At 42.5% G+C, this 14,411-nt stretch overlaps 1 protein-coding gene across 5 annotated transcripts in view; it reads right to left on the bottom strand.

Annotated features, from left to right (window-relative positions):
* PTPRJ (protein tyrosine phosphatase receptor type J) overlaps positions 1–14,411 on the bottom strand; it is a 148,387-nt gene that overhangs the window by 34,236 nt on the left and 99,740 nt on the right. For 3 of the 5 annotated variants that reach the window (XM_039536958.1, XM_039536962.1, XM_039536959.1), the window contains 4 exons: positions 13,780–14,052; positions 10,022–10,288; positions 4,374–4,646; positions 167–433 (listed from right to left, as the gene is read on the bottom strand). In XM_039536958.1, the coding sequence (XP_039392892.1) occupies positions 167–433; positions 4,374–4,646; positions 10,022–10,288; positions 13,780–14,052 (1,080 nt within the window). The remainder of the gene's footprint in view (positions 1–166; positions 434–4,373; positions 4,647–10,021; positions 10,289–13,779; positions 14,053–14,411) is intronic. The other 2 variants (XM_039536961.1, XM_039536960.1) reach the window with 2 other exon arrangements.

Here is a 14,411-nt window from a genome sequence, read left to right as displayed (position 1 = left end):
TAGGATGTTGAAAAGCTTTAAAAAAATGCTTCAGATTGGGTAGTTATGCTATACTTAAAACTCAAACGATACTGGAAAGTGCTTCTTAATAAAGAAGCTGAGGTGAGAATACTGATTGGCAGAGTGCGAATTCAGAAAAACAGTTATATGTGGCTGAATGACTTACTTGTATAAATCAACGTCGAATTTGGGTATCCTTCAGTCTTATCTGCTGCAAGTGGAAATATTTTGAATTGGTACAATGTACCGGGATTTAAGCCTGTAATTACAGCTTTTGTGGTATTGGATGTCATGTTCCTAGTAGATGAAGGTTCATTTTCAATGAGTATCCTGTAACTGTACTCAGAAGCAGCAGCATCTTTGTTCTCCCACGTTAAAGATACTCCATGTGTACTGACACTGGAAACCTCGATGTTAAACACTGGAGTGGGCACTATTGAAGACAAGAGACAATTATTTGTTGAGGAATAGCAGTTGTGGGCTGGCTGTACTAGCCTTACACTCTTAACTCTGAAGTATTAGCAGTGGAGTTTACATTTCCAACCCCCTGCATTCCATAGGAATTGCCACACTGGGTTGTCTGGTCCAGTAGATCTATCAAAGTCTGATATCCCAATTTATCATGAAATTTTAGATGGGCCATGTGTGGGTGCAGTGAAATTGACCCTTAAAGAAGATATTACTTACTCTCTATTCCCAGCAGCCCCATGTACTGCTGCCTGAAAAATAACTAAATTAGAGACCAAGCTAATTGTAAACACACCTAGGTTTTAGATTTCTTTTCTTCTCCCCATGAATGTTCCAGATTAAAGTTACAAGCTCCTGAACTCAAATGTACATGAATGTGTATTAAATTAAGAAGCCCAGGTAAACAGACAGATCTCTAAAGTTCAGAACACATATTCAGCTGAAAGGATTGTGTGTGACTCAGTCACTTTCTTATATAGATGTTTGTGGCATTTGGGTCTCCTTCAGTCTTATTTTCCACTGCTAGTGGAAATATTGCGAAGTTGTAAAAGGTCCCAAGATCTAAGTCAATAATTACATCACATGGTTTTCAAGGTCTGGTTCCCAATAGGTCAGGTTTTATTTTTAATATATATCCTGTAACTGTATGTAAAAGTTAATTCATGTGCACTGACATTTGTAACCTGGATGTTAAAAACTGGACTGGGCTCTGTTTAAGAAACAGAAAGAGGTTGTTTATCTTTAGCGCAGAAGAAAGAATTGCATTAAGAAAAAAATGTAACTCTGGGAGGGGATTGTATGGAAATGGTAATGTAAGGCAGTGCCTGTCACCTTTACATCACCAGTATGATTTCAGCTCAGGCTCATGATTGTAAACCACTGTAGCCTGCTGGCTGTTTGGTGACCTGCATGAAAAAAGAGTTGCTAGCCATAGTCCATTTATGTACAGAGATTCTATAAAACTGACTTTGAGCCTTCAGTCTGTGTGTACTACCAGCTATTTTCATAGCGCTTGAGGACAGACTCTCATGAATTTCAACAGGCCTTGGATCAGGCTCTTAGGGGTCAATGCAAAAAAGGAGCTAGGTGCTTAAGTCCCTATTTTACATTTCTAAGTCTCAGTTTTGGCTCCCTTATGATGCACAAAACTCCTGCCCAACCCCTGTAACTGCTCAAACTTTCAAGGTAATAGTTCCCTAGGCACCTAAGTTTCTGTCTCTGAGCATGCACACTGCTGCCCCCCTCTAGGTGTCCAGATACTTAGCCCTTCCTAAGTCCCAGTGATTCACAAACTAGGAGAAGATAGACATTTGGCCGTCCAAGTCACATGCAGGGCCTGATGTTCTGAGGTTGTCTACTGCAAAACCCAGAGGAGGCAGCAGCAGAGCCCACCTTACGACTTTTAGCATAGTGATTAGAGGACTCACCAGGCATGTGGGAGACCCAGGTCCAATTCCCCCCGGTCAGGGAAAGTGGGAGAAAAGATTTGAATGGGGTATCTGACACTTCTCAGGAGCAATGCTCTAGTCACTAAGCTGTGGGATATTCTGATGGGGGCTGGACCCTGGATCTCCCAGGTGGGTGCTCTAAACGCTGCACTACAGAAATACATGCACGCTGTCTCTGTGACCCAATAACTGTAAGTGTTTATTCCCAATGGGACAGTCATTAGGCCAGAGAACTGTGGGACCAGCTCAACTTCATGTGCAACGTCTGTCATGCTAAGCGTGACTATCTTTCAAGAGTTCTTAAGGTGAATAATATTGACGTCGTTGCTCCAGAAGAAACACATACTGCAGTTATGAGCAAGCTGCAAAATACAAAGTTCATGACTATGACAAATTACGGTCTCACAGATGTCTCCATCCTGGAGGAATCCAAGACCATGTGAATTTCTATTGCTGTAATAATGTAGGAGGCTAGGGAACTACGGAAGATTCTGTTACGGCTTAGCTTAGGCAGTTCCGCTTTCTCAGCCTCCGGTTACTGTAGGACACGGCATGCTAGTTTTAACCTGCCGTGACCGGCTGGGACTGCTGCGTGGCAAGCCCCTGGCTGTTGGCCAGGGGGGTAGCCCCGGAGGGTGGAGAGTTTCTATTGCATTATGTATGAGCTGGTTTGCTGCTGTTTGTATAAAATGAGCATGCTTTGTGTTTGTTTTCGGACTTCACCCCAGGCCGAGCTACAGGGCGCTGGGTCCCCGTCTCAGTGACAGCAACGCTTGGGGTCCCCGTTGCAGATGTGTCACTTTACCTTCATTAAAGCCAATAACTCACAGTGTGTGTCGGCCTCGTTCTTACAGAGCACCTTGGGAGGGCCCCCCGGCCTCCCTGGTACGTAACATTTGGCGCAGCGAGCAGGGTGCTCTGGAAGACGATGCCGCTTTGGCAGAAGGTAGGGGAGGTAGGGAAGCCGTTGCTGTCCCTACAGCGCATACCGGGGTGGCCCCAGACGGAACGCTGGGGGTCGGTAGCGCGGACCTTGGCAGGCTGGGCGGCTCCAGCCAACTGGCCGGGATTCCAGCAGGCAGCTGGGGTTACGTCCGAGCAGCTGCTTGAGAGCTTACAGCGGTTGCGGGCGAACCGGCAGTCTGGGACGGAGCGGCGGGCGATGGGGGAGCTAGGGTGGCTCCTCCTAACCACCCTTTGGGCCCAGGACGAGGAGGTGCTCCGCTGGCAGCGGGCCCTGGACGGGAAGACGTTGGAGTGCACGGCGCAGGCAGAGGCCCGTGCCGTGGCACCAGAGGTCGTTCGGACCTACAAGCGAGTGAGTTGTTTCGGCAGGGGCCTGGAGAAGGCATCCTACGCTGGCTGGTCCGAGTCTGGGACAGTGCCGGGAACACCATTATGCTTCTCCGGTATGAGCTGCATCAGCTGGGTGTCCTGACACAGGATGCGCAGGTTAAAAGCAGCCAAGGGGAGGAAAAAGAACAGAATGAGTTAACTGAAGAAAGCTAAAGATAAGAGACTGGCCCCAGTCAAGGACACCACTTACAGCTAAGACTTGGCGGATAACCAAGAAGAAGGGGGGCTTGACTGTGTCCAAGCCGCTGGGATAGCTGTAAAACTCGGCCAGGCACTAACGGAATGTGTTAGACTTCTTTTCTCACGGGTAAAGAAGCACTACAAAAAGACCCTAGTAGCCCTGCTGCTCCTTGGAACCAGGAGACTGGATCAATGTATAAGTCCATTTGATCACACTATCTATCTGTGATAAAATTACAATGGCTAGTGGTCCCAATTGTTGTTCTTTTCATTTTCATGTTCCAGAGATATGTCAATTTATTCTATTGCTTGCTATAATGAGTTTCTACCGTTTAACCTGCTGTGAATTCCTATAGATCAGTGCAGGTTACTCCACTGTGGAAGATCTGCTACACTAGCTTTTACATACAGTGTAACAAAAAAAGGAGGTGGTGTTCCATTATACATCAAGGATATTTATACTTGTACTGAGGTTCAGAAGGAGATGACAGACAAACCTCCTGGGTGAAGATAAAAGAAGGAAAAAACAAAACAAAACAAGGAGCAATGTCATTTTGGGAGGTCTAGTACAGACCACTAAATCAGGATGAGGAGATAGGCAAGGCATTTAGAGAAAAAACAACAAAAATATCCAGTAATGGGCCCCCTGGTGAACGGGACATTGGTTCCACGTCTGAAATATTCAGAATGAAAAATGAGCTAATTTCCAATCAGTGATTTGATAATCTCACATGCTTTCACAGCCAAACTTTTACTCTAACAGAAATGTAAAGGCTGGAGCACATAAGAGGAGACAAGATGACAATATGGAGTATTTTTATTACATAAACTAATACACATAACTTGGGGGAAGGGGTAATAGAGAAAAGAAAGAGTGTATTTAATTGTAAGCAACATGTACTGTATCTTTCTATTACTTACTTGTATAGATGTGTTTGACTTCTGGGTCTCCTTTAGTCATGTTATCTGCTGCTAGTGGAACTACTGTGAAGTTATAAAGGGTACCAGGCTGTAGTCTCCCAATTACAGCATTTTTGTTTTGGGAGGTTTGGTTCTGAGTAGGCGAAATTCCATTCCCATCAGTGGATATCACATATGTGTAATTAGGAGCAGCAGTGTCATTGTTTTTCCATGTTAAGGTCACTTGTTCTGTGCTGACATTTGTGGCCTGGATGTCAGAAACTGGACTGGGCTCTGTTTGGGGAAAAACAAAAACACATACATTTTTAGAGAGAGAGAGTAGTATTTAGGAAAACGTGTAGGACCACCCTCCAGCAAAATTCTTAAACATTATTAATAGAGATATTGGGAGAAAAGGTACCTTTAAAAAAATGGACATTTCAAATATATGCGCTTGTATATGTGCTTGTTCTGTTTGGGTGTCCTTTAGTCTTATTATCTGCTGCTAAAGGAAATATTTCAAATGTACCGAAAATACCAGGCTCTAATCATTTAATTACAACATATGTGGTTTGGAATGTTTGGTTGGTAGCATAAGAAGTATCATTTTCTGAAATGATGCCAATCCTATGGGTGTACTCAGAAGCAACAATATCATTGTTTTGCAAGGTTAAATTTAATTGTCTTGTACCAAGATTTATAACTTGAATGCTACAAATTGGGACTGGGAGCTGTTGGAGGAAAAATACATTTATTGATACCAGACCAGGAATACTTTCCAAAAAAACAAACAGTATTTAAGAAAAAAATAGTACTTATATTTGGCAATATAAATCTGAAAAAGTATCTCTGTCCATTTCCTAATTCAGATTAGTCGTAAGTCAGTTACAATGCATCATTTGGCTTCTTGTCCACGTTATACATTATTCACAGTGTTGTAGACTAACATGGTTTCAGGAAATTTATTGTTGTTATTGCTACGGCAGGAAATGTATTTATTTATCCTTTCCATGATACAGGGCAAGAGGGCATGTGATGAAATAAATAATGAAGTTATTAGAATTGCATTTAAAAAACAATTTCTTGTATGCAACATAGTTAACTTGTGGAATCACTGTTAGACAATAAAACAAATAGGTTTGTAAATTTCCAAGAACTGTTTTGATATTTACACAAATAAAACCGGCATTTTTCACATCATGTGGGATAAAGTTACAATGGGCCCATTGGACTGGCGGGCCCATATTTTGTTCTTTCCTTTTTCATGGTCCAGAGAACGTGAATTTATTCTACTGCTATAATGAGTTTCTGTTGTTCAACCTGCTGTGAATCCCTATATATCAGTGCAGGTTACTCCACTGTGGAGGACCGGCTAGACTAGCTTGTACATACAGTGTAACAACATAAGGAGGGGACATTGCATTATACATCAAGAATATTTACACTCGTACTGAGGTCCACAAGGAGGTGACAGGCAGACCAGTAGAAAGTCTCTGGGTGACAATAAAAGAGGGGAACAAACAACTGGCAATATCATGCTAGGGGTCTACTATAGACCACTAATCAGGATGAGGAGGTAGATGAGGCATTTATAGAACAAACAACAGAAATAACTAAAACACAAGTAATGGAGACTTTAACTACTCAGACATCTGTTGGAAAAGTAACAAGGCAAAATACAAAATATCCTATAAATTCTTGCAATGTACTGGGGACAATTTCTCATGTCAGAAGCTGAAGGAAGTAACTGGGGGCAGGGCAACCATTTTAGACTTGTGGCACTTAGAGATTAACACATTTATTTGGGCATAAGCTTTCATCCTTTCATGTATTGATACCTGCTCCTATATGTTTTACTTCATACATCTGATGAAGTGGGTTCTAGCCCATGAAAGCTTATGCCCAAATAAATTTGTTAATCTCTAAGGTGCCACAAGGACTCCTCGTTTTCCAGTTCTGCAGATTCACGTTGGAGTCTGTTTTGAAGTTTTTTGTTGTTGAAGAATTGCTACTTTGAGGTCTGTTATTGACCAGAGAGATTGAAGTGTTCTCCTACTGGTTTTTGAATGTTATGATTCCTGATGTCAGATTTGTGTCCATTTATTCTTTTGCGTAGAGACTGTCCAGTTTGGCCAATGTACATGACAGAGGGGCATTGCTGGCACATATCACATTGGTAGATGTGCAGGCGAACAAGCCCCAGATGGTCTGGCTGATGTGATTAGGACCTATGATGGTGTCCCTTGAACAGATATGTGGATAGAGTTGGCACCAGGGTTTGTAGCAGGGTTTGGTTCCTGGGTTGGTGTTTTTGTTGTGTGGTGTGTAGTTGCTGGTTCAGGTTGGGGGCTGTCTGGAAGCGAGTACTGGCCTGTCTCCCAAGGTCTGTGAGAGTGAGGGATTGTCCTTCAGGATAGGTTGTAGATCCATGATGATGCACTGGTGAGGTTTTAGTTGGGGGCTGTAGGTGACAGCTATTGGTGTTCTGTAACTTTCTTTGTTGGACCTGTCTTGTAGTAGGTGGCCTGACCTAACCTAACTACTGACCTAACACTTGGTAAAGCAACCCCCATCCTTTCATGTATTGATACCTGCTCCTGTTTTTTTTACTTCATACATCTGATGAAGTGGGTTCTAGCCCACGAAAGCTTATGCCCAAATAAATTTGTTAGTCTCTAAGGTGCCACAAGGACTCCTCGTTTTTTGGTTTTTTTTTGCTAATACAGACTAACATGGCTAACACTGAAACCTGTTATTTTAGACTTGAAACTGAAAAGCAGAACAGAGTTGGTTGGGAATCTGAAGGTAGAAGACTGAAGGTGGTCTTCAAATGATAGATTTCATGATTCTAAAGAAAAGGAGGAGAGAGCAGCAGAAAAAGGACAATGGACTTCAAAAAAACAAATTTTTACTCACTCAGAGAACTGGTAGGTAAGGCCCCATGGAAAGAAAATCTAAGGGAAAAAAGGAGCTCAGGAGAGCTGGCAGTTTCCCAAAGAGACAAGATTAAAGATGCAACAGCAAAGTATCCTGATGTGAAGGAAAGATAGGAAGAAAAGTAAGATACTGATAGGGCTCCATCATGAGCCCTTTAATGAGCTTAAAATCATAAAGGAATCCTACAAAAAGTGAAAACATGATCAAATTACTGAGGATGAGTACAAAAGAATAGCATGAGCATGTAGGAGTGAAATCGAAAAGGCTAAGGGATTCGGTGAGTTACACTTCACGAGACATAAAAGGCGATAAGAAGAGGTTCTATAAATAAATTATAGCAAGAGAAAGACAAAGGAAAATAGGCCCACTATTTAGCAGGGTAGAAGAGATAACAGACTACATAAAGAAGGCTGAGAAGTTAACATCTAACTTTGCTTCAGTCTTCACTAAAATGATAATATTGTTTTAAGCATCTTGTCACAATTTAACACTAAGGGGGAGGAACACAAGCCAGACAAGGGAAAGAACAAGTTAAAGGATATTTAAATAATGTAGATGTATTCAAGTTGGCTGGGCCTGATAGAATTCAGACTAGGGTATTTAAGGAATCTTGGAACCATTAGCGATTATCTTCAAGAGCTCATGAAAGATGGACTAGAGAATGGCAGAATAAAGTGCCTATCTTTAAAAAGGGGAACAAAGACGACCTGGGGAAATATAGACCAGTTAGTCTGACTTTAATACCTGGAAAGATATACATTACTAAACAATAAATTTGTACACACCTAGAGGATAATAGGATAAAAGGTAATAGCCAACATGGATTTGTTAAGAACAGATCATGCTAAATCAACCTAATTTACTTCTTTCACTGGGTTACCGGTCTAAGGGATTGGTGGGGGAGGAGGAAGGAGAACAGTAGACATAATACATGTTGCTTTGTGTAAGGCTTTTGACACAGTCCCATAGGATAGTCTCACAAGCAAACTAGGAAATGCGTTGTCTAGATTAATTTACTATAAGGTGGGTACACAACTTGGTGAAAGACCAGTTAAATAGCAGTTATTAATGGTTTGCTGTGAAGCTGAGAGGACATATCTAGTGAGGTCCCATAGGACTGTCCTGGGTTTGGTGGTATTCAACATTTTCATTAATGACTTGGCTGACTGGATGGAGAGTATGCTTATAAAATGTGTGGATGACACTGGGACACGGAGTCCCATTGATGTCTTCTGGCAAAGGGTTCACTGTTGAGTACCAACAACTCTTAATTGGCCTGATAGTCACTACGTCTAACACACTGCCTTCAGAGTATTTATCCATACAGAATATCACATGAAGTCTTAAATGAAAGCCAGGATCATGCTGATCATTTTTATGTTTATGAGATGTACGTGTAAATGATATTTAAGGAGCTGTATATATACTGAAAATATGTTCTGAAATCTGTCACCCACCAAAGAGAAAACAGATTTCTTCCAGTCGTGGTAAGTAAGTAAGTAAGACGTGTACCTCTCTATCAAATGTAAACTAAGCCAACACAACAGGTTGGACCAACTCCCGTGAGAAATGGTCTAGATATACTTGGTTCAGCATCAGTATTTCAGCTTTCTCTGGGTTTTAAAGAATACATTAATTTACTCCTGAATTCTCTTCTTTTTCAAACTTGCACCATGTCATCCTAAATATGGTAACACACCTAAATACACTGGCCCACATTTTCAAAAGTAACTAGTGATGTGGGACACCGTAGCGGGGTGGCCACCCTGCTCCTGCCCAGAGGGGTTAAAACAGCCCTGGAGAGGGCTACATCTGGGAAAAGAAAGGCTGATTGGGGAAGCACACATAGGTGAGGCCACTCCCCAGTCAGGCCACGGCTAGCCCTATAAGAGGGCTGAGGGCCAGAGGCTGAAAAGGCACTCTTTCTTCTAGCTTCTTGAGGGAGAAGGACCTGGCTGCCTAGAAGCTGAGGAGGGTACCTAGGGTGGAGCAGTGCTGGGGAAGGGCAGAGGGAGCTGGGGAGCTCCAGCCTAGCAAAGCCGCAGACTGCAGGCCGAGTTAAGGGTCCACAAAGGGTGCTGCGGCTGCAGAGGGGCTGCCCAGAGATAGGCAGAGGCAGCTGGTCCAACCCCCCTTGCCGATGATGAGTGGTTTACAGACTGCAGTCTGCCCCAGGGAGCGGGGGCAAGACGATGACTGACAGTAGCCACTGAGTAGTGGTGGGGATAGAGGGTGGGGGTCCCCCTGAGAGGGAAGACTCAGAGTGAGGGGGTACTGCGACGGGCAGAACCCTTGAGAAAAGGGTACCAAGGTCTCGGAAGGACATCAGCTGGCAGAGGGCCCTCTGGGCGGGAAAGAGCTAATTCCCTGGATGACCAGCAGGAGGCGCCGTGCTGGTGAGTCGTCACCCTGCCACAGACGCCTCAACTTTTGAGTGCCCTACTGGAGACTTCTGAAAATTAGGCCATTTTAAGGTAAGCACCAACTTTTGGAAAATCGGGCATGACCAAGATGTTGAAAATGCAAAAATTGAGGCCACAAGAATCACCAGTCACTTTTGAAAATGTAGGATGTTGAAAAGCTTTAAAAAAATGCTTCAGATTGGGTAGTTATGCTATACTTAAAACTCAAACGATACTGGAAAGTGCTTCTTAATAAAGAAGCTGAGGTGAGAATACTGATTGGCAGAGTGCGAATTCAGAAAAACAGTTATATGTGGCTGAATGACTTACTTGTATAAATCAACGTCGAATTTGGGTATCCTTCAGTCTTATCTGCTGCAAGTGGAAATATTTTGAATTGGTACAATGTACCGGGATTTAAGCCTGTAATTACAGCTTTTGTGGTATTGGATGTCATGTTCCTAGTAGATGAAGGTTCATTTTCAATGAGTATCCTGTAACTGTACTCAGAAGCAGCAGCATCTTTGTTCTCCCACGTTAAAGATACTCCATGTGTACTGACACTGGAAACCTCGATGTTAAACACTGGAGTGGGCACTATTGAAGACAAGAGACAATTATTTGTTGAGGAATAGCAGTTGTGGGCTGGCTGTACTAGCCTTACACTCTTAACTCTGAAGTATTAGCAGTGGAGTTTACATTTCCAACCCCCTGCATTCCATAGGAATTGCCACACTGGGTTGTCTGGTCCAGTAGATCTATCAAAGTCTGATATCCCAATTTATCATGAAATTTTAGATGGGCCATGTGTGGGTGCAGTGAAATTGACCCTTAAAGAAGATATTACTTACTCTCTATTCCCAGCAGCCCCATGTACTGCTGCCTGAAAAATAACTAAATTAGAGACCAAGCTAATTGTAAACACACCTAGGTTTTAGATTTCTTTTCTTCTCCCCATGAATGTTCCAGATTAAAGTTACAAGCTCCTGAACTCAAATGTACATGAATGTGTATTAAATTAAGAAGCCCAGGTAAACAGACAGATCTCTAAAGTTCAGAACACATATTCAGCTGAAAGGATTGTGTGTGACTCAGTCACTTTCTTATATAGATGTTTGTGGCATTTGGGTCTCCTTCAGTCTTATTTTCCACTGCTAGTGGAAATATTGCGAAGTTGTAAAAGGTCCCAAGATCTAAGTCAATAATTACATCACATGGTTTTCAAGGTCTGGTTCCCAATAGGTCAGGTTTTATTTTTAATATATATCCTGTAACTGTATGTAAAAGTTAATTCATGTGCACTGACATTTGTAACCTGGATGTTAAAAACTGGACTGGGCTCTGTTTAAGAAACAGAAAGAGGTTGTTTATCTTTAGCGCAGAAGAAAGAATTGCATTAAGAAAAAAATGTAACTCTGGGAGGGGATTGTATGGAAATGGTAATGTAAGGCAGTGCCTGTCACCTTTACATCACCAGTATGATTTCAGCTCAGGCTCATGATTGTAAACCACTGTAGCCTGCTGGCTGTTTGGTGACCTGCATGAAAAAAGAGTTGCTAGCCATAGTCCATTTATGTACAGAGATTCTATAAAACTGACTTTGAGCCTTCAGTCTGTGTGTACTACCAGCTATTTTCATAGCGCTTGAGGACAGACTCATGAATTTCAACAGGCCTTGGATCAGGCTCTTAGGGGTCAATGCAAAAAAGGAGCTAGGTGCTTAAGTCCCTATTTTACATTTCTAAGTCTCAGTTTTGGCTCCCTTATGATGCACAAAACTCCTGCCCAACCCCTGTAACTGCTCAAACTTTCAAGGTAATAGTTCCCTAGGCACCTAAGTTTCTGTCTCTGAGCATGCACACTGCTGCCCCCCTCTAGGTGTCCAGATACTTAGCCCTTCCTAAGTCCCAGTGATTCACAAACTAGGAGAAGATAGACATTTGGCCGTCCAAGTCACATGCAGGGCCTGATGTTCTGAGGTTGCCTACTGCAAAACCCAGAGGAGGCAGCAGCAGAGCCCACCTTACGACTTTTAGCATAGTGATTAGAGGACTCACCAGGCATGTGGGAGACCCAGGTCCAATTCCCCCCGGTCAGGGAAAGTGGGAGAAAGGATTTGAATAGGGGTATCCGACACTTCTCAGGAGCAATGCTCTAGTCACTAAGCTGTGGGATATTCTGATGGGGGCTGGACCCTGGATCTCCCAGGTGGGTGCTCTAATCGCTGCACTACAGAAACACATGCGCGCTGTCTCTGTGACCCAATAACTGTAAGTGTTTATTCCCAATGGGACAGTCATTAGGCCAGAGAACTGTGGGACCAGCTCAACTTCATGTGCAACGTCTGTCATGCTAAGCGTGACTATCTTTCAAGAGTTCTTAAGGTGAATAATATTGACGTTGTTGCTCCAGAAGAAACACATACTGCAGTTATGAGCAAGCTGCAAAATACAAAGTTCATGACTATGACAAATTACGGTCTCACAGATGTCTCCATCCTGGAGGAATCCAAGACCATGTGAATTTCTATTGCTGTAATAAGAATTGTACAACTTGACCATAACAAACATCTTCTGTACTCCATACTATCATAGCAGGAGATGTTTGTTGTGATTAATCTATCATCACTATATCCATTGCAAGGTCAGAGTTATTATATGCAGAGTTACTATATGGTTAAAAAAATAAATCTTTATTTGATATTGCTAATGAAGAAACTTGGTTGGGTGGATTATTTTACAAAATCAGTGTTATTCTAGGACAGAGGTAGGCAACGTATGGCACGCGTGCCAAAGGCGGCACACAAGCTGATTTTCAGTGGCACTCACACTGCCTGCGTCCTGGTCACCGGTCCGGGGGGCTCTGCATTTTAATTTAATTTTAATTGAAGCTTCTTAAATATTTTAAAAACTTTATTTACTTTATATACAATAATAGCTTTGTTTATATATTATAGATTTATAGAAAGAGCCCTTCTGAAAATGTTAAAATGTATGACTGGCACACGAAACCTTAAATTAGAGTGAATAAATGAAGACTCGGCACACCACTTCTGAAAGGTTGCCAACCCCTGTTCTAGGACATATCCCTTTTTTCTTTCATCATTATCTTCACATTATCTCCTTCCATCCTGGGACCCGCCGCCGAAGACTCCAGGCCCCCTGAATCTTTTCCTGGCAGCCCTGAAGTCCTACACTTGAGTGATCCCCAGCTGGCAAAATGCTTCATAGGGGCCACTACTGCCAGAGGGATTTAGGGCTAAATGTTCAAAGGTATTTAGACACCTAAAGATGCAGATAAGGTGCATAAAAAATCCCATTAGGCATCTATCTGCATCTTTACGTGCCTGAATACCTTTGAAAATCTAGCCCTTAGCACAACCCTTAAGCTGCTCTAGGTTATGGTGGAACTCAACTGTACTCCACCAGCCTCAGCATTAGAAGAACAAAGATGTGTCTTAGCAGATGTCTACACTGGGAGCTGGAAGTGTAATTCCCAGCTCAAAGAGACATATGTGTACTAGCTCTCATTGAGCTAGCACACTAAAGAAGTGTGTAGCCATAGCAGCACTGGTAGAGGAATCGCCTAGCCACCCTGAGTACATGCCCATTAAAGACCATAGGCACATACTCAAGAAACCTAGTCCATCCTGCCACTCTCACCACCATGGCTGCACTCTGCTTTTAGCATGCAAGCATGTCTTCTTGAGCTGGGAATCACACCCCCCAGCTCCAGGTTTAGATATACTCTGAGCACCAGTATCATTTAGGTTTGTGCTGAGCAGAGCTTGGCCAGACGCCAGTAATGGGCCCCCTGGTGAACAGGACATTGGTTCCATGTCTGAAATATTCAGAATGAAAAATGAGCTAATTTCCAATCAGTGATTTGATAATCTCACATGCTTTCACAGCCAAACTTTTACTCTAACAGAAATGTAAAGGCTGGAGCACATAAGAGGAGACAAGATGACAATATGGAGTATTTTTATTACATAAACTAATACACATAACTTGGGGGAAGGGGTAATAGAGAAAAGAAAGAGTGTATTTAATTGTAAGCAACATGTACTGTATCTTTCTATTACTTACTTGTATAGATGTGTTTGACTTCTGGGTCTCCTTTAGTCATGTTATCTGCTGCTAGTGGAACTACTGTGAAGTTATAAAGGGTACCAGGCTGTAGTCTCCCAATTACAGCATTTTTGTTTTGGGAGGTTTGGTTCTGAGTAGGCGAAATTCCATTCCCATCAGTGGATATCACATATGTGTAATTAGGAGCAGCAGTGTCATTGTTTTTCCATGTTAAGGTCACTTGTTCTGTGCTGACATTTGTGGCCTGGATGTCAGAAACTGGACTGGGCTCTGTTTGGGGAAAAACAAAAACACATACATTTTTAGAGAGAGAGAGAGAGAGAGAGTAGTATTTAGGAAAACGTGTAGGACCACCCTCCAGCAAAATTCTTAAACATTATTAATAGAGATATTGGGAGAAAAGGTACCTTTAAAAAATGGACATTTCAAATATATGCGCTTGTATATGTGCTTGTTCTGTTTGGGTGTCCTTTAGTCTTATTATCTGCTGCTAAAGGAAATATTTCAAATGTACCGAAAATACCAGGCTCTAATCATTTAATTACAACATATGTGGTTTGGAATGTTTGGTTGGTAGCATAAGAAGTATCATTTTCTGAAATGATGCCAATCCTATGGGTGTACTCAGA

The sequence above is a fragment of the Mauremys reevesii genome, linkage group 4 (genome assembly GCF_016161935.1).
Source record: "Mauremys reevesii isolate NIE-2019 linkage group 4, ASM1616193v1, whole genome shotgun sequence".
Classification (NCBI taxonomy): domain Eukaryota; kingdom Metazoa; phylum Chordata; order Testudines; family Geoemydidae; genus Mauremys; species Mauremys reevesii.
Note: the sequence above shows the minus strand (reverse complement) of the source record. Positions and strands in the feature narration are given on the sequence as shown.